This window comes from Hypanus sabinus, chromosome 4 (genome assembly GCF_030144855.1).
Source record: "Hypanus sabinus isolate sHypSab1 chromosome 4, sHypSab1.hap1, whole genome shotgun sequence".
Taxonomy (NCBI): Eukaryota; Metazoa; Chordata; class Chondrichthyes; order Myliobatiformes; family Dasyatidae; genus Hypanus; species Hypanus sabinus.
In genome coordinates this window covers 73,552,732-73,580,371 of record NC_082709.1, presented here as the reverse complement: position 1 = coordinate 73,580,371, position 27,640 = coordinate 73,552,732, and the positions used below count along the sequence as shown (strand labels likewise).

Genomic DNA, 27,640 nt, shown 5'->3' with positions numbered 1-27,640 from the left:
ATCACCAGTCACCACCCCATTCCAGGGGGTTGGGGAGGGCCCAACCACTTGGTGGGCACCGAGGAAAGGGGTCTGGAGCTACAGGCATCCTGGTCCTCCATACACCACCACTTCTCATCGCCTTCTCACAGCACCACGTGGGATCCAATCTCTTTTTTTCTCGATTTTTTAAGCCTGATTTTATTTAGAGGCGGCGCTTAACCCAAAGGAGCGTCATAGTGACACTTGGAGCCGGACTCATTCGCTTTTGTCTTGCTGCTGCTACAGTTTAGTTGTTTGCAGGCTGACTTGTATGTTGTGTGGGTTTAGTTTGTTTTTATTTCCCCCCTCCCTTCCCCCCCACTTCTTATATTTTCCTCTCTCTTGGGGGCTGGGAGGTTTGAGGAGTGAGTTCCTATTTTAATTTATGACTACATAGGATTTGAGTTGTTGATAATTTTCGATTGTGTGTGTGAGGAGAGGAGGAGGAGGCGGGGGTTGGGGGGGAAAGGAGTGAGATCATGAATAAGTTGTATATTGGGAATCTGAGCTCGTCTGTGACCCCCGCCGATATCCAGCAACTCTTTGGGGAGAAGAAGCTCTCAGTCGGGCAAGTTCTGCTCAAATCGGGCTATGCCTTCGTGGACTGCCCCGACGACAACGCGGCTATCAGAGTCATCGAGGCGCTGTCCGGTGAGTGGGATCCTCCTGACTAATGGAGGGGGGGAGGCGGGGGGAGGGAGGAGGAAGGGGGTATTTTGTTGCCTTCCTCTGGTGTCGGGACACTCTCACCCATTGCCTGCACGCCGAGTCGCTTCCTCCCTCCTCTCTCTCTCTCTCGCTCTCTCTCTCACTCTCACAAGGTGTGGGATTCACCAGGCAAAACAAATCGCAGCAAAGAATAAAAGAGTGCTCCTGCGGGACGGGGAAATAGGGGTAGGTGGTGGGAGAGGAGGGTGTTGGGCTCCCCCCGGGGGCCGGGCCCGGCCGGGACGCCTCTGCAATCGGGAGCCGAAGTTCCGAGGAGCCCATAGCAGCGCACTGCGCAGCCCCATCTCTCTCTCACTCTTATTTTTTCCCGATTTTTTTTGTCCCGATTTTATTCATGGACCGCTGGCAGAGTTCAGGCGCAGAAAAGCCCGCGTCGGTAATCCCCGGGAAGGTGCCCATCATTTTACGAGGTGCCCAGACTCTAGGAGCCGCCGTTCGGGAGCAAAGTGGCTGCGAATCGGTAGCGAGGAGGAGGAGGTGGTGGTGGGGGAGGAGGGGAGGGAGGGAAGAAGGGATGGAGGGGAAGAACTGCGCCGCCAGGCCATGGCACACACACATTCTAAACATGCTGGAAGCTTCTCAACCATCCACACACAACTTTCAAAACACTGGGACCCCAAATCCAAGAGATGGGGGGAGAAAGTGTGGGTGGGTGGGTGGGGTGTGCATTATTGGGTGGCTGAGGGAAGAGGTGGTGGTGGTGAGGAAAGAGGGGGAAAGAGTGTTACCAACCCCCTCCAAGGGCTGGAGTGGAGAACCTTCCCAGCCGCTGGGGTGGGTGTGAGGTGCCCCCACCACCTCTTCCCCTCGTTTGCTCTTCCGAGCGGGCTCAGGAGGTCGTTCAGAAGCATGGCGGCTCCGTCCTTCATTTTGTGAATCAAAAAAGAGATCTCACTCTCTCCCCTTTGGCGCCGCGCTTTTTTTTTGTTTTGTGTGTGTGTTCCTTTAACACACGTATTGCATTGCTTCAGATGACATTAGTACATGCTCCGTTAATGGTTCAATTCCAGCCCGTTACAAAAAAAAAACAAGCTTCCCTAGCCCCAATGCAAACATTTATTTCTATTTGTTTTAAAGCCCGGGTTTGGCCATCTTTCAATGTCCTGCTATAAAGTTGGGCAGCCGAGAGAGGGAACGAGGAGCGCATGGGGCAACTTGTGTGGAATTGTTGCAGTTTCATGTGTAACGTCGGGGGCATGTGTCAGCCGGCCACCGCTCTCCCCAACCAATTTAACATCTCCTGCCTTCTCCCCACTAGGCAAAGTGGAACTTCACGGCAAGCTGATCGAAGTAGACTACTCTGTGCCCAAAAAGCAGAGGTGAGCCTCCACATTTTGAATTCGTGTATATTTTCTTAAATGGTTCACTGTTGAATCGATTTTCGGTTTGCGTTTTGCAAGCCAGTTTAAAATGCCCCCCCCCCCCCCCCACACACACACACACACGCCTGATCATAATTATTTCTTCAGTTTATATGTATCGGTGTAATCGTACTTTCAAAGAGTCCCGTGCGTTTGTGTAAAAATAACCCAAATATAATTTTCATTAAAGGGTACCACGTGTTAGTAACCGGGTAATAATACGTTATAATTAAAAAACACATGGATTATCTTCTTTTACACGGGGGGGGGGGGCTGCTTTGGAATAAACTTGCAAAAGTCAGTAATTATTGAGACTTTCAGTTTGCAGTTTCCTGTTTTGCAGTTTATACTTCACTCGTTGAAAGAACAGAGAATGGTGTCCCTCATATATGCAAAACTAATTTTCCTAAAATTACTACAATAATTATTGATAGACATTGTTCACTACACTGATTTAAAAGATTCCATCCTCAATCTTTCTACTCCAAACTTTAAAAAAAAACCACACTGTTTAATCAGAATCAGGTTTAGTATTACTGGCATTGGTCGTGAAAATTTGTTGTTTGAGCTCCACGTCCTCCTCTTAAGTATCAATCTCAAATAAAAGTAGTCCAGTGACACTGACACACGTGTAAGATGAAAAGTTGGTTAATTGACCCAGAGATTAACAAATAATGCTCATGAAGAAAATGGGGAATGCATTACATAACACCAGGGAGCAATAGGTTAAAGCAAACTGGCCCATTGGCAGAGGGGTCCTGGTGGTCAGTATAATTCAACAGAATTTTCTTTCACTTTGTGATTGTAAATGCATTCATCAAATACAAATATATATTTAAAGTTCAAATAATTTCAGCTGTAGTCAGCCATGTTTTCAGTCCAGTTACAAAGATGTCCTGTTTCTGCAATGCTGGACTGTTCTGAAGATGTTAATTTCTGTGATTCAAAAATTAAAAAAAAAACACTGATCTATAAGTGATACACAGTGGATAGGATTTTGAAAATGCTAGGTTGGTTTTCAAAGAATGTGGTTGTGTGTTTGTCAGCTGTGGCACATCTGGACAATTTGCCTGTGGCGTTGGGGTGTTTCTGTGGACTGCGGTGAACAACCGATAGTTTGGTTCCCGTTGTACCCGTCCACGTCTCTTGTACCATGCCTGTGGGGCAGCGCGGTGGGATAGCGGTTAGTGTAGAGCTGTTACAGTGCCAGCAATCCGGGGTTTAACTCCCAAGTGCGCCAGTTTGGAGCTTGGGAGGAAAGATGCACGGGATAGTGGGTGAATCGGTGACATGAGTGTATTCTGCGGCATGTGCTCTTTGAGTCTGAAGGGCCTGTCACCTCTAAATTTAAAAAAAAATTAAAAGAAATATATTTTGGAAGGGTGGTTTTATCAGTCTACAAAATTAATGCTATTTGTACTAATCACTTGCCCGATTAAGTGAAGATGGTGGGGTTTACTTCATGCGATGTGAGATGTGATTGGGAGCGAGAGAATCATTGCAAAGTAGGAAGAAGCTTCAGAATATTGTGGGTGAGCTCCAGAGTATGCTTTGTACCGTTTCCTGCTTTTTCTGTGGCGACAGGTCACGGGGAGCAAGTAAATACTAGCAACCCCCGAGTCTCTCTCTCACACACACACACACACACACACACACACACCCCCCCCCACCCCCCGGAGGAACTCAGCAGGTCAGGCAGCATCTGCAAAAAGTAACTTCAACAGGAGAAAGCCACACTTTGTGCTGGAGAGTCCTTCCATTACTAGTGCCTGATAAACTTGTTCAGCTGCTAGCCATTACGGAGACCTTGAAACATCAGCATCATCTCCTCCAAAAACAAAAACACAACTCCCAAATTTTTTTTGGGAATATGCTTCCAGATAGAACAGGAATCCATAGACAGGAGTTGTGGGTGTATGTCACACAAAGTAAAAACTGAAAACAGCAGGATGCACTACACAGTATTAAATGGTGCAGATAGCATGGGGTGAGGTTACTCAGAAACCAATACATTACTAATTATTCAGTGTAAAGGTGATTCAGTGTTACGGAAATTAATGTATTTTTAAATGTGTACCAATGGAATACGTTGCATCTTTGATTTGCTCTTTACATTGTCCTATGATGTATAAACTACATAAAATATGCATTTATGTTGATGACATGGGAATTCCAACACCAATAGTGAAAATGTCTGTCTCCATAAATGGCAAAATAATTTTTTTAAATTTTTTTTTGTTTTGTTATAAGGAAAGAAATTGCTTTTCTCTTAATGATCTGGTGCTCGTGAGAAGTCAGAACAAGCTCGCTCCTGGTACGCCTGTCGCCTGGTAGTTGGTTTCCAACAAAAACCTTGTATTGGGTCTTGGGTTCAGTGTTGCTTCTCGAATGTCCCACCCTTTTCGTTCAGGGAACGAGTGGTGAATTTCGGCAAGCTGCTTGGACAGTGAGGTGGCTGCACGTTTAATTGTTATTGAAGAGATTTTACTTTTGCAATACAATAGATGACAGAGAAAAAAGGACATCTGAAGAATAGTGACAAGAAAATACTGGTTTTACAATTAAGGATTTTAAAAAAAAGTATTGACTACCAAGCATAATTTTGAAAAGGAGGTGCTTTATGTATTTGAACATATTGGTAACTCGTTATGAAATCAAGTTCATGCGAGCACAGTGGCATTTTGGATTTAAGAGTTTGTCGGTGTTGTAACTGCAAAAGGAATTGTATTATCTGACTACAGGAGATTCTGCAGATGCTGGAAAGCCATAGGAGCAAGTACAAAATGCTGCAGGAACTCAGCAAGTCAGGCAGCATCTATGGGAATGAATAGTTGGTGTTTTGGGCTGAGAGCTCCTGGATAAATCAATTAAATTTGTTTTCCATAATTTAGATGGGAAAAGCCTATCAATGGCTAGGAAACTCATTACTTTCTTAGTGGTTCTGTTCGTTACCACCTGTGTTTTGGGTGAAAGAAACAATTTGGAAAAAGCACATTGCTGAAATTTCTTGGGTACAACAGGCTGGGGGGGGGGGGGGGGCGGAGACCAGTTCCTGCACCCATTTTGCGTGGGGTTTCAGAATAATGCTAATCTGAGGTTCTCTCTATAAATGAATCGCTAACATGTCTACTTTGAGGATTTTCATGGATTCCACAAACCCCCTTGCTGTACTTTGTTAGCAGTTTGATACTTGCAAATGACCAGAATGACAGAATTTATAAGAGCATCTTCCTCATGTAAACTTTGCTTTTGCCCTCTGCCTTTGAGCTATCGGGTGCAGTGGAATGGAGCGGGTTTTATTTTCAATTTCGTTCTCTGTGCTCTTTCAATAATCACAGCCCCTGTCCTTTTTGATGCGTATATCGGCAGGGTTTCATACCGATCTCTTCTGGTCAATTTATGCTTTCTGAACAGTTGAGGTGGAGGAGGGATTTTGGCTCTGCTGAAAGGGCAAATGTTGTGGGGCTAGTTGGCTAGCGCTTCTCAGGAGCCACAGTATAATTACTGGGTGAAAGGTTAGTTGAGTGATCCGCTCAGTCCTGTGTGTCTGCTCTTTGTCCTGAAGCTCTGCAGCTGATTTTCCTGTATGCCTGTCCATTTCTGCCTGGCAAGTTTTACTTTAGTCTCCGTGTCCCTCCCAGGCTATGAGCTGCAGAGCATCACCACATTCTCATGGTTAGAAATTTCTATATGTCCCACCACCTCCCTGTGCATTGCTCGCCCATCACTTTCAGCCTGCGTTCATCCGGACCTGAAATATTATGTAGGGAGGACGTACAGAGTTTTACAATGCTGGACAACAATGCTACTATGTTAAATGTATGTAATCTAATTAAAACAAAATCAGATTTTTTTTATCATTAACATGTGTGAGGAAGAATTTGTTTTGCATCAGCAGTACAGTGCAAAGGACTTAAAATTGCTATAAATTTCAAAAAAAAGTACAAAGAGAAGGGAGCAATGGGGTATTGTTCATGGATGGTTCAGAAACCTGATGGTGGGGAGAAAGAAATTGTCTGAATTGAGTGTAGGTCTTTTAGGCTCCTGGTAATAACAACTCACATGAGGGGGAGCTTGAATTTTGACTTGACCACTTTGTTGTACGGTGTTTGTTGAGAATTCTGGGTAACTTGGTGATTTTTTTGACGTCCAATTACTTTGTAGGCAAATCTGTAGTTGGATGTTATGCAGATTTTTTGACATTTAAAAATTCCCTGTGTCATTTCCCTAACATAGTTTGCCTGAGACTAGGGGGAAAAGTGGTGCAATTTCTTATTATCAATGCGTGTTTGACTTTTTTCATTATCTACACGACTTGAATCTTCACCCAAATCCACTCCTGTTGAAGAGATATTTCATTCAGCTTGCAGAAAGGAGTGTACATTTGAGTTGGCATTTACTTAATTCCGCCTCATCTCATAATTTGTTTTATTCACTCAGTTCCCATCTTTTCCAAAGAAATTTCCATATCTACTGGGGAACGTTGAAGTTGTCTGGTTGATGCTGTCATTAAATCACAACCAAAAGAAAATTCCTCATGTTGTGAAAAGCAAAAAAAAATGGAACTGAGTTTGTGAAAAAGTATTTTAAATGTTTTTCATTTAACATTTAATATATTACATCATCTGCATGATTTTTAGGTATTTATTGGGCATACATTGGAAATGAAGCATGAGAGAAAAATATTTTCTGGATAGCAAGCATTCAGTTACAGCCTTTCCTTTTTAAGTAGGTAAATTATTTGTCATTGGCTGTGAGCAGTTCAGAGTAAACAATCAGATTTATGCAGGGGAATGAAATCTTTGACTCATATTTCTGTGGTCTAGACAGTCCTGTGATTTGTCTTGAGTGAGTTGATTTGCCGTACACTCAGTGCCACTTTTAGTTATCTCCTGTACCTAATAAAGTGGCCACTGTGCGCATGGTTTTCTGCTGCTGTAGCCCATCCATCAAGGAGCGAAATGTTGTGTGTTCAGAGTTGCTTTTCTGCACACCACTGTTGTAACGTGTGGTTATTTGAGTTACTGTCACCTGCCTGTCAGCTTGAACCAGTTCGGCTATTCTCCTCTGACCTCTCTCATTTACAAACACAAGAAAATCTGCAGATGCTCCTCTCCTTCACTATTCCCCATTCCTGATTTTCCCCCTCTCTCCATATCTCCCTATATGCCACATGACCTCCCTCAGGTGCCCCCTTCCTCTTCCACAGTCTCCTATCAGATTCCCCACTCCTCCAGCCCTGTATCTCTTTCAACAATCAACTTCAGAGCTCTTTACGTCACCCCCTCCCCTCTCTCCCGATTTCACCTTTTACTACCTCCTCCCATACCCCCTCCTCCTTACTCTGATTTCTTCCTTCCTTTCCAGTCCTGAAGACGAGTCTCAGTCTGAAACATCAATGCTGCCTGGCCTGCTGAGTTCCTCCAGCATTGTGTGTGTGTGTGTCTCGTTTACAAGGCATTTTTCCCCTCAGAACTGCCATTCCCTGGGTGTTTTCTCTTTTATTTTTCTACCATTCTCTGCAAACTCTACAGACTGTTGTGCTTGAAAATTCCAGGAGATCAACAGTTTCTGTCAAAGTACCCTGTCAAGCACCAGCAACCTCACTTAGATCACATTCTTCCCTGTTCTGATATCTGGTCTGAACAACAACTGGGCCCCTTGACCATTTCTGCCTGCTTTTCTGCATTGAGTTGCTGCCACACGATTGGCTGATTAGATATTTGCATTAGCAAGCAGGTGTACCTAATAAAGTTGCCACTGAGTATATGTGTAGTATATCTGTCTCCTGACAGATATGAGTATATCTGTCTCCTGAAGACCACTGCTTGTTCTGGGCATACTAAGCCCCCCAAACTAGAGTTCGCACTGGGGTGGTCATGATGCTGTCTCCTTCACAGTTGAATATGGCATTGTTGGATTGGTCTCTGAAGCAGTGGTACAAAACTTTTTTTTAACAAATCTTTTCATGTCGGGTGACGAAGGGAAGTGATTTTTGAGCAAGCGACTTTGTGGCAGAGGGTAGTTTGCTCCTGAACACTGTCTGGATGTGACTGAAATGTCAGAGGAACAGAGAGTCCGCCCCCAGAGATGAAGCTGTCATCAAATTGAGCAGCGGCAGTACATGGTTAATGATATTGTTCGCTGCTGGGGGGTGGGGGGGGGGCTGCGTTGTTTGGCTAAGTTGGAGGAGCCAGAGAAAGTGTGTTTTCCTGAGGAACCAGTGTGGATCGTGCTTGACTAAAATAGAAGATTCTAGAAATACAGCTAAATGGCATGTTAGCTATTGTGGATGTTATTGTGTATTGACCTTCAAATGAGGGGATTCTATTCTTTATTTATGCACTTCAATGTTCTTGTCCTTCTATATACAGTAGCACAGAGTGATCTAGGAATAACGGTGCATAGTTCCCTGAAGGTGGAATCTCATGTGGATAGGGTGGTGAAGAAAGCTTTTGGTATGTTGGCCTTATAAATCAGAGCATTGAGTATAGGAGTTGGGATGTAATGTTAAAATTGTTCAAGGCATTGGTAAGGCTGAATTTGGAGTATTGTGTACAGTTCTGGTTACCGAATTATAGGAAAGATGTCAACAAAATAGAGAGAGTACAGAGGAGATTTACTAGAATGTTACCTGGGTTTCAGCACCTAAGTTACAGAGAAAAGTTGAACAAGTTAGGTCTTCTTTGGAGCGTAGAAGGTTGAGGTGGGACTTGATAGAGGTATTTAAAATTATGAGGGGGATAGATAGAGTTGACGTGGATAGGCTTTTTCCATTGAGAGTAGGGGAGATTCAAACAAGAGGACATGAGTTGAGAGTTAAGTTTAAGTGTAACACGAGGGGGAATTTCTTTACTTGGAGAGTTGTTGCTGTGTGGAACGAGCTTCCAGTAGAAGTGGTAGAGGCAGGTTCGATATTGTCATTTAAAGCAAAATTGGATAAGTACATGGACAGGAAAGGAATGGAGGGTTATGGGCTGAGTGCAGGTCAGTGAGATTAGGTGAGAGTGAGCGTTCGGCATGGACTAGAAGGCCCGAGATGGCCTGTTTCTGTACTGTAATTGTGATGGTTATATATTAACACCATTTTTAAAACATATCTGATCTCCTAAAAGTCCCATATTTCATTCCACCTTGCAGTTTTGCTGTTGTGTGAGTGAGGCTTGTAGATTGTCTTTGCAACCCCCAACATCTGCAGGATGGAAACTATTTCAGTTTGGGCTTCAAAAACATTTGCTGTTTTTCAAAGGTTAAAGTAAATTTTATTATCAAAGTACACGTGGGTCACCATATACAACTGAGGTTCATTTTCTCGCAGGCATTCCCAGTAGAACAAAGAAATGTAATAGAATCCATGAAAAATTGCACAGGAACAAAAAAACTGATGAGTGATGTACAAGAGAAGACAAATTGTATAAATACAAAACGAATTAAGTAAAACAGAAAACACAAGTTGTAGAGTCCTTGAAAGTGAATCCTTAGGTTGTGGAATCTGTTCAGATTGAGTGAAGTGAAGCTATTCATGATGGTTCAGGAGCCTGATGGGTGAGGGGTAGTAACTTTCCCTAAAACTGGCGGTGTGGGTCCTGAGGCTCCTGTATCACCTTCCCAATGGCAGCAGTGAGAAGAGAGCATGGCCTGGACGGTGGGCTCTCTGGATTTTTTTATATGCCGCTCCAGTAAAAAAAATCAAAGTGAAATAGATTTAGAGTCTGTTGTCTGTAAATATGACTATGTACTACTCTTCAATTAATAGCACTAACGTTGTGAGTTCACACTTTGCTTGTGGCTTTTTTCTTTGGTTGATTCACATTTGTTGACCTGGTCATTGTCAGTGTTTGAACTGGATATGAGTTTGAATGGAGGGAAGCAGCTGATGATTTGACATTGTTTAATCAGTAGTTTAGCTGGTAAAAGAGGTTGCATTTTAGGAATTAAATCTTCCCAAATTTTCAGTCATTAATTTCCTACAGGGATGCTCCAAGTCCCACTTAGAATTCTGTTTTTACAAATCACTACCCGCTTCGTTCAGTTAACTGTTTCACTCATCAGAGATGGTATTTCCAGCATTCTGTCTCCCCCCCTCTCCATTTTCATAAATGGTCTTTTCCCACTTTAGAAAACAGTTTTAAAGATCCTTAGCTAAAATAATTTTAAAAAGAGTACAAGATCAATGAATGGAGTTTAAAAATTTAGTCATTATAAGTTATCACCTGTCAAGTTTTTGAAGTGAAGTTGAAAAATAAGTTGAAGGGTTAAAAATAATTGGATAATTATTACAAAATATATGTGTAAGTGGATAATTATATGTATTGATTATATAAATCAGATAATTTGTATACAAGTTAATAGATAATTTATATATAAACTACATATAAATATAGCTAATTCTAGATGAGTATTCAATCTTCTATTTGGGTTCTGCCAATCTAAATTTACACTAAAATGACATACAACTAGTTATAGTAGGTAGACAGACTCTGAATGTAAGCATGTCAGGATTTGTTGGTGGGTACTGACACAATCAAAAGCGACACTGATTTAAACACTGGGCTCCAAGTGGCAATGTGATGTTGTGCATTTTTACTAGAGGCATATTTATATTTAGTCGGTACTGTCTGTGATTCATATTTTTCTGATGAATATTGGCTGTTGACTTTAAAAACAGAAAATTCAGGGAGGAAGCCTTAGTTTGGGCTGCTGTGGTGTGTGAGGAATGTAACTATCTGAGCTCGGGGTAGACTATTGACTTCAGTTTGAGCTTATCAGTGTGTGCGCGTGTGCACCTCTGTGTGTGTTTGTGTATAGAATGCTTCGGTAAAGAGCTCAGTATTAAGAGATGACATTGGGGGATCAGAACAGTAGAAGTGAGAAGTCAGGGCAAAAGCCAGGCAGTGTCAGTATTTATAACCATGATCCTGAGCCATGTCCTCAAAGAAAGATCAGAGCAAGCTGAGGTTCTGCCGGGACTGGGGGTGGGGGATGAAGGGACAGGATGATTCAGGAGGGACATTAATACAGGAAGTAATAGCTGAGGCGGCAGTGTTGACAAGTGATGACTGTGGAATTTGCAGAGTTAAACAACTATCAGTAAATCGTGGTTATTTTGTGCCCTGGAATTTGGACAAGCACCGGATGTGTATTATATCACAAATGTGTAAGAAGCGGGAATACCAGAGCATATATCTGGGGCAGGAAGGGGCTGTACAGTTGGAGACGGGTCTGTCACTGCAGTACAGAGCAGCTGTACTGCTGGGGAAGTGGGGTCATGACAGCCACTGTATAACACTGAACTACAGTACTGGTGGGGATGGGTCTGTCACTGTAAAACACTGGGGTACAGTACTGGTGCGGAAGGGTCTGTCACTAATACTGGGATGCGGTACTGTTGGGGACTGGCCTGTCACTAACACTGGGGTGCTGTACTGCTGGGGACAGGTCTGTCACTATAACACCGGGGTACAGTACTGTTGGGGACGGATCTGTCACAGTGTAACACTGGGGTACGGTACTGGTGGGGATGGGTCTGTCACTGTATAACACTGGGGTACAGTACTGGTGGGGACGGGTCTCACTGTAACACTGGGGTACAGTACTGGTGGGGATGGGTCTGTCACTGTGTAACACTGGGTTACAGTACTGGTGAGGACGGGTCTCACTGTAACACTGGGGTACAGTACTGGTGGGGATGGGTCTGTCACTGTAACACTGGGGTACAGTACTGGTGGGGATGGGTCTGTCACTATAACACTGGGGTACAGTGCTGGTCGGGATGGGTCTGTCACTGTGTTAACACTGGGGTACAGTACCGGTGTGGACGGGTCTGTCACTGTATAACACTAGGGTACAGTACCGGTGAGGCTGGGTCTGTCACTGTATAACTCTGGGCTACAGTACTGGTGGGGATGTGTCTCACTGTAACACTGGTACAGTACTGGTGGGGATTGGTCTGTCACTGTATAACACTGGGGTACAGTACTGGTGGGGATGGGCCTGTCATTGTAACACTGGGGTACGGTACTGGTGCGGATGGGCCTGTCACTGTATAACACTGGGGTACAGTACTGGTGGGGATGGGCCTGTCACTGTATAACACTGGGGTACGGTACTGGTGGGGATGGGTCTGTCACTGTATAACACTGGGGTACAGTACTGGTGGGGACGGGTCTCACTGTAACACTGGGGTACAGTACTGGTGGGGATGGGTCTGTCACTGTGTAACACTGGGGTAAAGTACTGGTGGGGATGGGTCTGTCACTGTGTAACACTGGGTTACAGTACTGGTGAGGATGGGTCTCACTGTAACACTGGGGTACAGTACTGGTGGGGATGGGTCTGTCACTGTAACACTGGGGTACAGTACTGGTGGGGATGGGTCTGTCACTGTAACACTGGGGTACAGTACTGGTGGGGATGGGTCTGTCACTATAACACTGGGGTACAGTGCTGGTCGGGATGGGTCTGTCACTGTATAACTCTGGGCTACAGTACTGGTGGGGATGTGTCTCACTGTAACACTGGTACAGTACTGGTGGGGATTGGTCTGTCACTGTATAACACTGGGGTACAGTACTGGTGGGGATGGGCCTGTCACTGTATAACACTGGGGTACGGTACTGGTGGGGATGGGTCTGTCACTGTATAACACTAGGGTACAGTACTGGTGGGGATGGGTCTGTCAATGTGTAACACTGGGGTACAGTACTGGTGGGGGTGGGTCTGTCACTGTAACACTGGGGTACAGTACTGGTGGGGATGGGTCTGTCAATGTGTAACACTGGGGTACAGTACTGGTGGGGGTAGGTCTGTCACTGTAACACTGGGGTACGGTACTGGTGGGGATGGGTCTGTCACTGTGTAACACTGGGGTACAGTACCGGTGGGAACAGGTCTGTCACTGTATAACACTGGGGTACAGAACTGGTGGGGATGGGTCTGTCACTGTGTAACACTGGGGTACAGTACCGGTGGGAACAGGTCTGTCACTGTATAACTCTGGGGTACAGTACTGGTGGGGACAGGTCTGTCACTGTAACATTGGGGTGGGGTACGGTACTGGTGGGGATGGGTCTGTCAATGTGTAACACTGGGGTACAGTACTGGTGGGGGTGGGTCTGTCACTAACACTGGGGTACAGTACTGGTGGGGATGAGTCTCACTGTAACATTGGGGTACAGTACTGGTGGGGGTGGGTCTGTCACTGTATAACAAGGGGATATGGTACTGGTGGGGATGGGTCTGTCACTGTAACACTGGGGTACAGTACTGGTGGGGATGGGTCTGTCACTGTGTAACACTGGGGTACAGTACTGATGGGGATGGGTCTGTCACTGTGTAACACTGGGGTACAGTACTGGTGGGGATGAGTCTGTCACTGTAACACTGGGGTACGGTACTGGTGGTGATGGGTCTGTCACTGTAACACTGGGGTGGGGTACGGTACTGGTGGGGATGGGTCTGTCACTGTGTAACACTGGGGTACAGTACTGGTGGGGATGGGTCTGTAACTGTATAACACTGGTGTACTGTACTGGTGGGGATGGGTCTGTCACTGTATAACACTGGTGTACAATACTGGTGGGGATGGGTCTGTCACTGTCTAACACTGGGGTACGGTACTGGTGGGGTTGGGTCTGTCACTGTGTAACACTGGGGTACAGTACTGGTGGGGGTGGGTCTGTCACTGTAACACTGGGGTACAGTACTGGTGGGGATGGGTCTGTCAATGTGTAACACTGGGGTACAGTACTGGTGGGGGTGGGTCTGTCACTGTAACACTGGGGTGCAGTACTGGTGGGGATGGGTCTGTCACTGTAACACTGGGGTACGGTACTGGTGGGGATGGGTCTGTCACTGTGTAACACTGGGATATGGTACTGGTGGGGATGGGTCTGTCACTGTGTAACACTGGGGTACATTACTGGTGGGGATGTGTCTGTCACTGTGTAACACTGGGGTACAGTACTGGTGGGGACAGGTCTGTCACTGTAACACTGGGGTACAGTACTGGTGGGGATGAGTCTCACTGTAACACGGGTACAGTACTGGTGGGGATGTGTAACACTGGGGTACGGTACTGGTGGGGATGGGTCTGTCACTGTAACACGGGTGGGGTACGGTACTGGTGGGGTTGGGTCTGTCAATGTGTAACACTGGGGTACAGTACTGGTGGGGATGTGTCTGTCACTGTAACACTGGGGTACGGTACTGGTGGGGATGGGTCTGTCACTGTAACACTGGGGTGGGGTACTGTACTGGTGGGGTTGGGTCTGTCACTGTGTAACACTGGGGTACAGTACTAGTGGGGATGGGTCTGTCAATGTGTAACACTGGGGTACAGTACTGGTGGGGGTGGGTCTGTCACTGTAACACTGGGGTGCAGTACTGGTGGGGATGTGTCTGTCACTGTGTGTAACACTGGGGTACAGTACTGGTGGGGATGGGTCTGTCACTGTAACACTGGGGTACGGTACTGGTGGGGATGGGTCTGTCAATGTGTAACACTGGGGTACAGTACTGGTGGGGGTGGGTCTGTCACTGTATAACAAGGGGATACGGTACTGGTGGGGATGGGACTGTCACTGTAACACTGGGGTACGGTACTGGTGGGGATGGGTCTGTCACTGTAACACTGGGGTGGGGTACGGTACTGGTGGGGATGGGTCTGTCACTGTTAACACTGGGGTGGGGTACGGTACTGGTGGGGATGGGTCTGTCACTGTATAACACTGGGGTACAGTACTGGTGGGGATGGGTCTGTCACTGTAACACTGGGGTACGTTACTGGTGGGGATGGGTCTGTCACTGTAACACTGGGGTACGTTACTGGTGGGAATGGGTCTGTCACTGTATAACACTGGGGTAGGATACTGGTGGGGACAGGCCTGTTGCTGTGCTATTTTGCTTTGGTGGTTGTCTTGGCCCGTCACTCTATTTATGACTCTGATTTCCCATTGAGGACCTGGGCTCGTAATTGCTCGTTTCTGTTTGGCACGAAGTGGTTTTCTCAGCAATCCTGTCCTGACCCCCTGGATCTAGTGAGATGCCTAATCCTCTTTCCTTTTCAAACCTCAGCCCGGGAAAACGCAGGCCAAGTGTGTCTGTGCTTCTCTTTATTTTGGTCATCGCCATGAGATATCATTCACTTTAAGCCCAGTTTTGCACTCCTGTACAATGTGAGGTAAAGCGTATTTCTTTTGGTGCTGGAGAATGTCGTGATGACTGGGAGGAGTTTGGAGATGCTGAAGAAGGGGTTGGGATGATGCAAAGTTGAGGCGAACTCTGGACCACAAATCCAATGAATTAGTGGGTTAGGATCTGAAGGGATTCTGAGGACGTGGGTTGGCATCAACTGGGCGTTGGAGAAGTCAGGGAAGAGCGTATCACTGGAACAGGCCATTCAGCCCATCAGGGGCAGGAGTGGTGGATGCAGATTTGAATTCATCATTTGGTTAAATACGTGGATGGAAGGTTTTTGCAGTGGCTGTGGTCCAGGAGCACATCGATGGGGCTAGGCACAAACCAGATGGGCTGATGGGCCCATTTCTGCACTGTCGTCCTCTTTGACTCTATGAATGGACACATTTCTACTCTTCATGAAGCGAGGGAGTGGAGAGGCAGAAAGACAGTGATCCTTCCACGCTAGGTAAATCCATCCTTATCCATGGGACCATGCTTTAGGCGATCTCTCGACCATCTGGAAACAGTTGCCCCATAACTTTACTATTGTCATTCAGTCTAATTCAAGATTGTGTACTGAAGAGTGTCAATAAACAAATGTAAAGGAGAACAAAATGATGGTTACTGCAGATCCAATACAGTACTAAAAAACACAATAAGCATAAAGGACACAATAAATATAAAAGCAATCTGATAAAACACAATGTACAAGTCGCTGTTGTGTGGCTGTATACACATAAGATTAGCTTGTATACATGAACAGATTGGATGTCCAGGAAGTTGACGCTGGACAGTATTCAGTAACAATCCCCAACGTTGCATTCTGTGCCCTCTACTTGCTGCACCCACCACCATTTGTGATTCAGAATTTCAACCCCCCCCCGCAAATCCTCATGTCCAAAGATGATTCACACCTTTGCCCTCTGGTAATGGCCAGTTGGTTGGTGAGTGCCACCAAGCACTTACTGGGGGCATTGGGGAACTGTGGGTTAGTACTTCAGAATTCGAATAGAGAATGATGTGAAACTTGTTGTTTTGCAGCAGCAGTACAGTGTAGGACATTTTATATAAAAAAAACTATAAACTTAAATAAGAAACAGTGGATTCTGACTAATTCGGACTCATCAGGAGCAGTATATTTATGGTTGCAGCAATTAGCCAAAGTTTCATGGCAGTAGTTAAAAGTTATACTAAAAAAAGACAAGCTACCATTTAACTGAGTAACAATTTCTGTATTTAAATGAAATACAGAACAAATTGGAACACAACTGATAGTGTTAGAATGCTAGAAAATGACATTAGTTCCTGATGGTTATTGACAAGAGGAGTTCATCCAATGCATGATGCTGCTTTTGTTTGATTGTAAGTGAACAAAATCAGTGCAGACACCTAGTGCAGATAATGGACTGTCTTCATATAATGCTTGCAGGGACTGCATCTTCCAAATCTTCATTTTCATTGTAACATTCAAGATGATTGTCTATACCTTAATTCTTTGTAATTCCTAACTTGTTCAAGTCAAGTCAACTTTTATTGTCATTTCGACCATAACTGCTGGTACAGTGCATAGTAAAAATGAGACAACCTTTTTCAGGACCATGGTGTTACATGACACAGTTTGTACTGGACCAAACTACGTAATTAAAAAAAAACTGGACCGAACTACGTAATTAAAAAAAAACACAACACAGTGAAAGCTACACTAGAGTACAGACCTACACTGGACTACATAATGTGCACAAAACAGTGCGGGCATTAAAATAAATTATAAACAGTACAGTAGGGCAAGGTGTCAGTCCAGGCTTCGGGTATTGAGGAGTCTGATAGCTCGGGGGAAGAAACTGTTACATAGTCTGGTCGTGAGAGCCCAAATGCTTCAGAGCCTTTTCCCAGACGGCAGGAGGGAGAAGAGTTTTTATGAGAGGTGCATGGGGTCCTTCATAATGCTGTTTCCTTTGCGGATGCAGTGTGTAGTGTAAATGTCAGTGATGGCAGGAAGAGAGACCCTGATGATCTTCTCAGCTGACCTCTCTATCCGCTGCAGGGTCTTGTGATCCGAGATGGTGCAATTTCCGAACCAGGCGGTGATGCAGCTGCTCAGGATGCTCTCAATACAACCCCTGTAGAATGTGATGAGGATGGGGGGTGGGAGATGGACTTCCCTCAGCCTTTGCAAAAAGTAGAGACGCTGCTGGGCTTTCTTTGTTATGGAGCTGGTGTTGATGGACCAGGTGAGATTCTCCATCAGGTGAACAGCAAGAAATTTGGTGATCTTTACGTTCTCTACCGAGGAGCCGTCGATGTTCAGCGGGGAGTGGTCGCTCCGTGCCCTCCTGAAGTAAACAACCATCTCTTTTGTTCACATTAAGAGACAGATTGTTGGCTCTGCACCAGTCTGTTAGCCGCTGCACCTCCTCTCTGTAAGCTGACTCGTTCTTGCTGATGAGACCCACCACGGTTGTGTCATCTGCGAACTTGATGATATGGTTCGAGCTGTGTGTTGCAGCACAGTCGTGGGTCAGCAGAGTGAACAACAGTGGACTGAGCACTCAATCTTGGAAATAGTTGAAGTAGTGAAATAGTTTCATTTTCACTCCTGGCTGTTTATGACATCTCCAAGTCTAAATGCTTGAAACCACAGTGAGCAAAACAGTTTGGAAATGTCTCACTGCTTATTACTTGCTAATTATCTGTGACAAAAAGTCTCTGCTTTTTAAACACAAACACACACAGCTCATGTGATTTTAAAAACCGATCTTTTGAAGCACAGCGTAGTGACTAACGGTCACGTGAGTGTATGTGACTGTCCCATTTAAGAGGCATAGTGTCCCAAATAACCAAAGGCTGTTTTCTCAATTAGTTGTTCTTTAAGAGATGTCCCAAACAGGTGGCAGTCCCAATTAACCGGTTACCCAATTAACTGGAATCGTGTGTGTGTGTGTGTGTGTATACCATATTTAAAAATATATATAGAATATGATAAATAGTGAGCTAGTGTTTGTGGGTTGGTTCATTGTCTGTTCAGAAATCAGATGGTTGCTCTTCCTCGATGGTAGCGATGGAGAAGAGGGCATGTTTTGGGTGATGGGACTGCTTAAAGATGGATGCTGCCTTTTAGAGGCATCGCCTTTTGAAGATATCCTCGATGTTGGGGAGTCTAGTGCCCATGATGGAGTTGGCTGAGTTTGGAACCCACTGCAACTTTTTCCTGTACTTCACTGCCGTGTTCCTGGTGGGTTTTGTAGCTCTCTGGTTGCTGTGGGCACTGTACCCTCTGGTGTGGTGTGGGAATCTGGGTCTTTGACTTGGTATTGTCATTCAGACACTTCCTACAAATTGTGTTTCTGGAAATCAGTCCTTGCCCTGCCACCGAGCTTCGTACTAACAGTGACACAATCCCTTAATATCCGATAAGCTGGACAAATTAATCACTGTTTGCTGATTACTGACAGGGACTGAAAATGTTGTTACGAGCTGGGTGTTCCTCAACAGAAAAACAGGCTGCATTGCAGTTTTCTATTTAATGCGAAGCCAAACTATTGGTTCGTGTGTCAAGAAACACAATTATTTTTTTAAAAACTAGTAAACGCCAGAGGTTCTGCAGATGCTGGAAATCACACTCAGAATGCTGGAGGAGCTCAGCAGGTCAGGCAGCATCTACGGAAAGAAATAATGAGGCAAAGTTTTGAGGCAACTCATGAAGGTCCGGATGGAAGCTTTCAGGTTAAAACATTAACTCTTTATTCCTTTCCATAGATGTTGCCTGACCTGTTCAATTCCACCAGCATTTAGTGTGTGTTCCCTTGAATAAGAACTGTTTATCTACTTTTTTAAATATAAATACTATGAGAGCAAATATTCTGAATTTTGAATATCTGGGCAGTGATTTATCCATTCTCTAGGGGTGGTTTTCCATTATCTGAACAGACACAGGGTGAGGGTTGGCTGTACTCCAGTCTCCAGCTCTGTAACCCATGGAATTCTCTGCCCCCATCTTATCTGGATTTAACCCATCACTCTGTGCCCCTGCCTTCAACCGACAAGGCCAGTGGGCCAGGAATTCTCCAAAACTTTCTCAGTGCATCTTTAAGTCTTTGTCTCTTCTGAAATCGGAGCGTATAGTTTTCTGTGAGCCCAAGAAGCGGGGGGCGTAGGAGAGGATAGTCTGCCAAGGCATTTCTGATCCAAAGCTGGTGTGTGTCTGATCTTCGAGTGATGCAGGATTATCGCCAAAAGGAGTCCCAATACTGAGTTTGCATCTCAAACACAACCAGGTGCTTTCTTGTACGAGGGAAGATTGGCAGAAGTGATGAGGTGATGGAGTTATTTGCCCTGGAAGCAAACCCTTCAGCCCACAGTGTCTATTCTGTCCATCAACCAGTAATTTGCATGAATTCTATTCTTCCCACATGCCAGCAACCTCCTTCCACCCAATTCATCTCTGCATTGGTAGCAATCTGTAGCATCCAGTTAAGCCTGTGACTGACACGTTGTCAGTATGTGGTAGGAGACTAGAACACCTGGGGGGGGGGGGGGGTAGTAAATAGCCCCCCCCCCCCCCCATCGTACACATCTACATGGAGCGCTGCCACAAGAAAGCAGCATCCACCATCGAGGACCCCCACCACCCAGGCTGTGCTCTCCTCTCACTGCTACCATCAGGAAGGAGGTACAGGAGCCTCAGTTCCCTGACAGCCGGGTTCAGGAATAGTTATTACACTTCAACCATCAAGCTCCTGAACTGACTCACTCACACACTTCACTCACCTCAACACGCTGAACTGATTCCACAGCCCCATTGTTCCACTTTCAAGGACTCTGACTCCGGTTGTAAATATTTATTACTTATTTATTTATTGTTTTATTTTTCTTTGTATTTGCACAGTTTGTCTTTTGTGCATTGCTATTTTGTCAGTCTTGTAGTTTTTCATTGATTCTATTGTATTTCTGTTTTGTGAATGCCTGTGAGAAAATGAATACGCTATTTATGATTATTGGGGTGATATATGGCGACACGTACGTTGATAGTAAATTTAACTTTGAGCTTTCTTTGGGAGTTTGGGATGGAGTGAATGAACTGAGTTTGTTGGGGGTGAGGTTCGGGAGGATGTACAACGAAAAACTTCAGGTAGAGTTGACTGTTCTGTAACTGGTGGCTGAAGAAATCAGAGCATTGAGTATAGGAGTTGGGATGTAATGTTAAAATTGTACAAGGCATTGGTAAGGCCAAATTTGGAGTATTGTGTACAGTTCTGGTCACCGAATTATAGGAAAGATGTCAACAACACAGAGGAGATTTACTGGAATGTTACCTGGGTCTCAGCACCTAAGTTACAGAGAAAGGTTGAACAAGTTAGGTCTTTATTCTTTGGAGTGTAGAAGGTTGAGGGGTGACTTGATAGAGGTATTTAAAATTATGAGGGGGATAGATTTGACGTGGATAGGCTTTTTCCATTGAGAGTAGGGGAGATTCAAACAAGGACATGAGTTGAGAGGGGGCAAAAGTTTAGGGGTAACATGAGGGGGAATTTCTTTACTCAGAGAGTGGTAGCTGTGTGGAATGAGCTTCCAGTAGGTGGTAGGGGCAGGTTCGATATTGTCATTTAAAGTAAAATTGGATAGGTATATGGGCAGGATAGGAATGGAGGGTTATGGACTGAGTGCAGGTTGGTGGGACTAGGTGAGAGTAAGCGTTCGGCAGGGACTAGAAGGCCCGAGATGGCCTGTTTCCGTGCTGTAATTGTTATATGGTTATATATGGTTAAGAAAGATGGTAACCAGGTCAGGGATCTGCACTTGTGACAGTCTCACTGAGTAGTCCCAAATATAAAATTATATGCTTGGGTGTAATCTTGGGTCAGATTTGCACATGCCAGTGTGGTTTGAACCAGATTTGTGGAATGGAGACTTATTGGCTCTTGTACTTTAAGCTGCTCAGCTTCTTACTGGCTCTGGTTAAACTGGAGGTTTTAACACATTGTATCCTATGCCTGAACACCTTCCTCACCCATTCACTATTGTGGCATGATCTGGCTCCTCGTTCCCAATAGAGCAGCTGTTGATGCTGTATTAAAGACCCTAATTCCCAATGCTTGTGGAGCGTATTGACGCAGTGTTTGAAGAAAACCCCTGGGTTGGAGGGTTGAAGACACATCTTTTTCAGTGTATTCCATGTTGTTGTCACATTTGCGTGGAGATTTTCCCAGAGACTCCAGTAATCCAGGGAGGTAGGCAGACTCAGAGTGATGTTAAACTGGAAAGTTGTGTGAAGTGTTTAAAGAGAATTTTTTGAAAGGTTTGGTGTGCCCTCCCTTTCTTGCATGCCCCCCCCCCCATGTTTTCAGCCCTCAGTTGTGTCTAACAACAAGCTGCTGAGAAGTGAAAGTGGAAATGAGTTTTCACTTCTGGTTTGGAAAGTGAATGCTGATTGCTGTAGTGATGTCATCAGGGAGTGTCACATGACTTCCAGAACACAGGCCTTGCTGTCACTGGGCCACACACCTTCACACGTTCTCAGTGAAACCACAGCTGAGTTTTTTTTAAAACACCTCACACGTCAGTTCAGGTGTGGCACGAGAAAAAAAACCCAACCTCCTGAAGAGTCCTGAGCTGGTGTGTTTTTTTTTGAGATTCTTTTGAGTTTTTTTTTAATCTGGTATCCGCTGACAGCATCGCCATATGGGATCCCATTCACACCTGCAGCTGTCCCGTGGGACTGTCAGAACCCCCGATTTGGCCTGTTGCTCCAGCTGCCAGGGTAATTTTATTAAGAAAGAGGCACAAATGGTGTTATTGGTCACATGATCGAGCCCAACTTGTGGGCTGGGTCTACCCAGTCAAGATAAATTTATTAAAGTACATACTCTGTGGCCACTTTATTAGGTACACCTGCATGCTAATAAGATCCCTGCTGCACCTGATGACCCTGTGATCTCTGTCTCAGGGGCCGATGTTAGACTGTCTTTAAAGAGAGAGAACCCTCGCAAGGCGGAAGGTCCAGATGGAGTACCTGGTAAGGCTCTGAAAACCTGTGCCAACCAACTGGTGGGAGTATTCAAGGACATTTTCAACCTCTCACTGCTACGGGCATTAGTTCCCACTTGCTTCAAAAAAGCAACAATTATACCAGTGCCTAAGAAGAATAATTTAGGCTGCCTTAATGACTATCGCCTGGTAGCATTCACATCGACAGTGATGAAATGCTTTGAGAGGTTGGTTATGACTAGACTGAACTCCTGCCTCAGCAAGGACCTGGACCCATTGCAATTTGCCTCTCGTCACAATAGGTCAACAGCAGACACAATCTCAATGGCTCTCCACACGGCTTTAGACCACCTGGACAACACAAACACCTACATCAGGATGCTGTTCATCGACTATAGCTCAGCATTTAATGCCATCATTCCCACAATCCTGATTGAGAAGTTGCAGAACCTGGGCCTCTGTACCTCCCTCTGCAATTGGATCTTCAACTTCCTAACCAGAAGACCACAGTCTGTATGGATTGGTGATAACATCTCCTCCTCACTGACGATCAACACTGGTGCACCTTGGGTGTGTGCTTAGCCCACTGCTCTACTCTCTGTATACACATGACTGTGTGGCTAGGCATAGCTCAAATGCCATCTACAAATTTGCTGATGATTACAACCATTGTTGGTAGAATCTCAGGTGGTGAAGAGAGGGCGTACAGAAGTGAGATATGCCAACTAGTGAGGTGGTGTCACAGCAACAACCTGGAGCTCAACATCAGTAAGACAAAAGAGCTGATTGTGGACTTCAGGAAGGGTAAGACAAAGGAACATATACCAATCCTCATAGAGGGATCAGAAATGGAGAGAGTGAGCAGCTTCAAGTTCCTGGGTGTCAAGATCTCTGAGAACCTAACCTGGTCCCAACATATCGATGTAGTCATAAAGAAGGCAAGACAGCTGCTATACTTTATGAGGAGTTTGAAGAGATTTGTCACGTCAACAAATACACTCAAGAACTTATATAGTTGCATCATGGAGAGCATTCTGACAGGCTGCACCACTGTCTGGTATGGAATGGTTACTGCACAGGACCGAAAGAAGCTGCAGCATGTTGTAAATCTAGTCAGCTCCATCTTGGGCACTAGTCTACGAAGTACTCAGGACATCTTCAGGGAGCAGTGTCTCAGAAAGGCAGCGTTCATTATTAAGGACCTCCAGCACCCAGGGCATGCCCTTTTCTCACTGTTACCATCAGGTAGGAGGTACAGAAGCCTGAAGGCACACACTCAGCAATTCAGGAACAGCTTCTTCCCCTCTGCCATCCGATTCCTAAATGGACATTGAATCTTTGGACACTACCTCACTTTTTTAAATCTACAGTGTTTTAGTTTTTGCATATTTTTAAAAAAAATCTATTCAATATATGTAATTGATTTAGTTGTTTATTATTATTATTATTACTTTTCTCTCTGCTAGATTATGTATTGTATAAAAAAACAGTGAGCAGCAGTTCTTGTGGGTGCAAATGCCTTGTTAATGAGAGAGGTCAGGGGAGGATGGCCAGTCTGATTCAGGCGGATGGGAAGTGGTGTGCAGAGAAACATCTCTGAATGCACAACTCATCAAGCCTTGGTGTGGATGGGCCGCAGCCACAGAAGACCATGGACATGCACTCAGTGGGCACTTTGTTAGGGACAGGACGTATTTAATAAAATCGCCATTGAGCATATATATCACCATGCAGATTAACTTCCCAACAAAGAAATTTTAGAACAAAGAAATACAATAGAATCAATGAAAAAACTACACACAAACACAGACTGACAAACAATCAATGTGCAAAAGAATATAAACTCTGCAAATACAAAGAAAAAGTTAAATAAATAATACTGTGAATATGAATTGTAGAGTCCTTGAGAGTGAGCCAATCAGCTCGGGAATAATTTCAGAGTTGAGGTGAGTGAAGTTATCCGCACTGGTGCTGTAGAGTAATGTTTCTGAACCTGGTGGTATGTATGGGACCTCAGCCTCTCATACCTCCTGTCTGATGACTGTAATGAGAAGACAGTATTGGCTGGGTGTTTGATTGCTTTATACACAATTCCCATCCTGAGAACAACTGCCAGTCAGACTGGGAGCATAACATAGCGTATAGGCTTCTCTGCTGCATGAACTTGCAGGGCTGTTCGTTTAGATCATAGTAATGGTTCCATCAGCACAAGAACAGGCTCGTCAGCCTATCTGTGCTGGCCTTCATCTAGCTATCTGCAGTATACTATCTGATTCATTTGCTTCTAATCTATCAGCTTTCTATGCCATGGCAAGAGATTCACTAGGCAAATTTCTAGAAGAAAAGATTGTCTTGGAGGACCATAAAATTTAGAAGCAGAATTGAGGCTTCCAGCGCATCAAGTCAACTGCCCCCATTCTGATTTTTTAATATATAAGCCCCATTCTCTCACCTCCCCCCAACCATTAAACTTTCCCAATCAAGAACCTATCAACCTCCACCTTAAATATAGCCAGTGAAAATTAGCCTCCACAGCTGTTTGTAGCAATGAAATCCACAGATATTTAGAAGAATGACAGGTGATCTATTAACCAGTTGGAGGAGTGTGACAGGATGGGCGATGAGATGTTTCCACCAGTGGGAGAATCTTGAACAAGGGATGCGGTGAAGTTTAGGATGTTAGTCACTTGATAGCAGGAAAATCTCTTCTGTGGTATGGTGGAACTCTGGAATTGTCTAGGCTGGAAACTGGAGCTGAATGAATTTTTGAAAGATTAGGACAATGAGGGCAGTGGAGGAGAAGTTGAGGCCTGGGGTAAAACAGCCATGATTGTATCAGTTGGCAGGGCAGGTGAGACACTGATGGCTGACCTCCTGTTTCGACTGTCTTGTGTTCTCAAGATTGTTTAACATCTTTTCCAGTACACGAGTGTAAAGGAAATAAATTTTACTCTGGGTTTGAGCAGCGTTTTTAAAAAAAAAGATAAAGAACATAAAGGATAGCTTATTTACATTGATTGTATGTCCATAAAGTGACGCTAGGCACAGGAGTGTCTGTACATAAGGTGACTGACTGGAAGTTATAAAGTAATGGTGGTTGGGGGTGTAAAGGGGTGGGTTAGTGGGTGGACGTGTTGATCAGCCTTACTGCTTGAGGAAAGTAACTGTTTCTGAGTCTGGTGGCCCTGGTGTGGATGCTATGTAACCTCCTCCCTGATGGGAGTGGCACAGCCAGTCCATGAGCAGGGTGGGTGGGATCCTTCATGATATTACTAGTCTTCTTCAGGCACCTTTCTGTGTGTATGTCCTCGATGGCGGTAGGCTGCTGCCTGTGATGCATCAGGCAGTTTTCACTTCCCATTTAAGAACCTTCTTGTCTGCGGCAGTACAGTTTCCGTACCGTGCACTGATGCAGCTCGATAGGACGTTCGCTACTGCACATCTGTAGAATGATGCAAGTATAGCTGTGTCCAATCCAGCTCTCCTCAGCCGGGAGATGCATTGGTGAGCTGTCCGGATTGTGTAGGATGTGTTCTGGGACCATGAGAGGCTGTGTGAGATGCGCACTTGGAGCTTGAAACTGCTCACAGTTTCCACTGCTGTGCCACCGATGTTCAGGAAAGAGGGTCGATGACCATCTCCTTTGTGTTGTTGGCTTTGAGGAAGAGGATATTTGCCCGACACCAGGCCTGGGGCTCTTCCACCACCCCTGTGCGGGCTGTCTCATTGTTGGTGGTGAGCCCCCCACTGTCGTGTCATCAGGTGTTTGGCCGTGCAGTCGTGTGTGAGTAGCATACACAGCAATGGGCTCAGCACAGAGCCCGGGGGGGGGGGGGGGCAGGAGGGAGGAGGAGCAGTTGTGCTTGTCTGAGATATGTTGATTAAGAGGTCCAACATCCAGTTGCACAGGTGTATTTAGACCCAGGAGTAGGAGTTCGTTCACCAAGGTCTGTGGAACAATAGTGATGAATGCTGAACTGAAATCCAGAAACCACATTCTGGCAAGAAGTGTCTGTGTTTTCTCAGTGTGTCAGGGCCAGATGAATGACAGATGCTATGGCATCTGTTGCAGAGTGGTTCTGTCGGTAAACACATTTAGTGAGTGTCCAATGTGGCAGGATTGGAGCTTTTGATATCAAGGATTCATTTATTAACAAAGGACGTAGATGGAGTTCGTCAGCCTGGGAAGGCAGTCCATCTCAGAGAGGGAAAGCTCTCATTTCAAACCTCTGCTGCCTTGTGGCCATACCCACTCATGGGAAAGGCTTCGGGAGTAAGCCCCGAGGACAAATCTGGAGCTGGCAACTCCTGTGATGACACCGGTGCCAAGCTGTATCGGCTGTTGCAACCCTTGCACAACATTGGTGTCATGGAGAGGGGAGACTTGCTGCTTGGGCAAGTGCTGGTCTTCCTTACAAGCCTGCCCTGCCCAGCCCTGCGCCCTGGAAACCATTCCAGGCGCAGATCCATGGTCTCGCGAGACTAACGGTGCCACCGTGCACGACTCTGAGATTCTTCTTCAGATAGCCACAAAACAAAGGAAAAACTATGCAAGTCAGTTCAGAGAGAAACATCCCAGAACACCAGGCTCAGGAACAGTTATTACCTTACAACCATCGGGCTCTTGAACCAATATAGACAATTTCACTCATCTCAACTCTGAACTGATTCCACAACCTACAGTTAACTATCAAGGAATCTACAGCTCGTCTTCTCAGTATCTATTTATTATCTGCTCAATTTATCTTTTCCACATTGGTTGTTTGTCAGTCATTCATGCATTTTTTGTTCCATAAATTCTACTGTGTATCTTTACTTCCAGTGAATGCCTTCAAGGAAATGAATCTCAAAAATAGTATATGTATAATGTATACATAATGTAACATGTATACTTAAACCAATGCCCTCTAACTCTAGATATCTCTGCTGGGCGGAGGATTTTCCAGGAAATTAGATTTGTAGAATGTATTTTCTACGTTACAAGGGATTTGGATGTCTAGAAAATGGTGCACATGTTGATCTTTTTTTGCCCATAATGCAAAATTGTATGCTTCACAAAACACCAGTTGCAAAGGAATAACTTTCTTGTTGACTTGTTTACTGCACTTTTTCCCTTGAAATCCACGAGACTGAATTTTATTCCATATCTCAGATTTCTGAGGGGTTGTTCATAAATTCTGTAAGGAGAAACTCTGTAACTTGTGTATAGTGGACACCCCGCATATAATTTGCATAACTCTGTTAGGACCTCCACAGCAGCTACCACCCCAAGGAAAACACGATTGGATTGAGCAACGGACAGGAGAGCTGGGGAAACGCAGCGGGTCAGACAGCATCTTTAGAGTTATAAGAAGTCGACATTTGGG

General features: G+C 45.0%; 1 protein-coding gene across 3 annotated transcripts in view; it reads left to right on the top strand.

Annotated features, from left to right (window-relative positions):
* The first annotated feature begins 226 nt into the window (after positions 1 to 226).
* The window catches only part of igf2bp2a (insulin-like growth factor 2 mRNA binding protein 2a), a 144,177-nt gene continuing 116,763 nt past the window's right edge, over positions 227 to 27,640 (top strand). The window contains exons 1-2 of one of the 3 annotated variants that reach the window (XM_059967389.1): positions 227 to 672; positions 2,009 to 2,069. In XM_059967389.1, coding sequence (XP_059823372.1) covers positions 501 to 672; positions 2,009 to 2,069 — 233 coding nt within the window. In that variant the 5' untranslated portion in view covers positions 227 to 500. Of the gene's footprint in view, positions 673 to 978; positions 1,161 to 2,008; positions 2,070 to 27,640 lie in introns of those variants that run through there. The other 2 variants (XM_059967390.1, XM_059967391.1) reach the window with 2 other exon arrangements.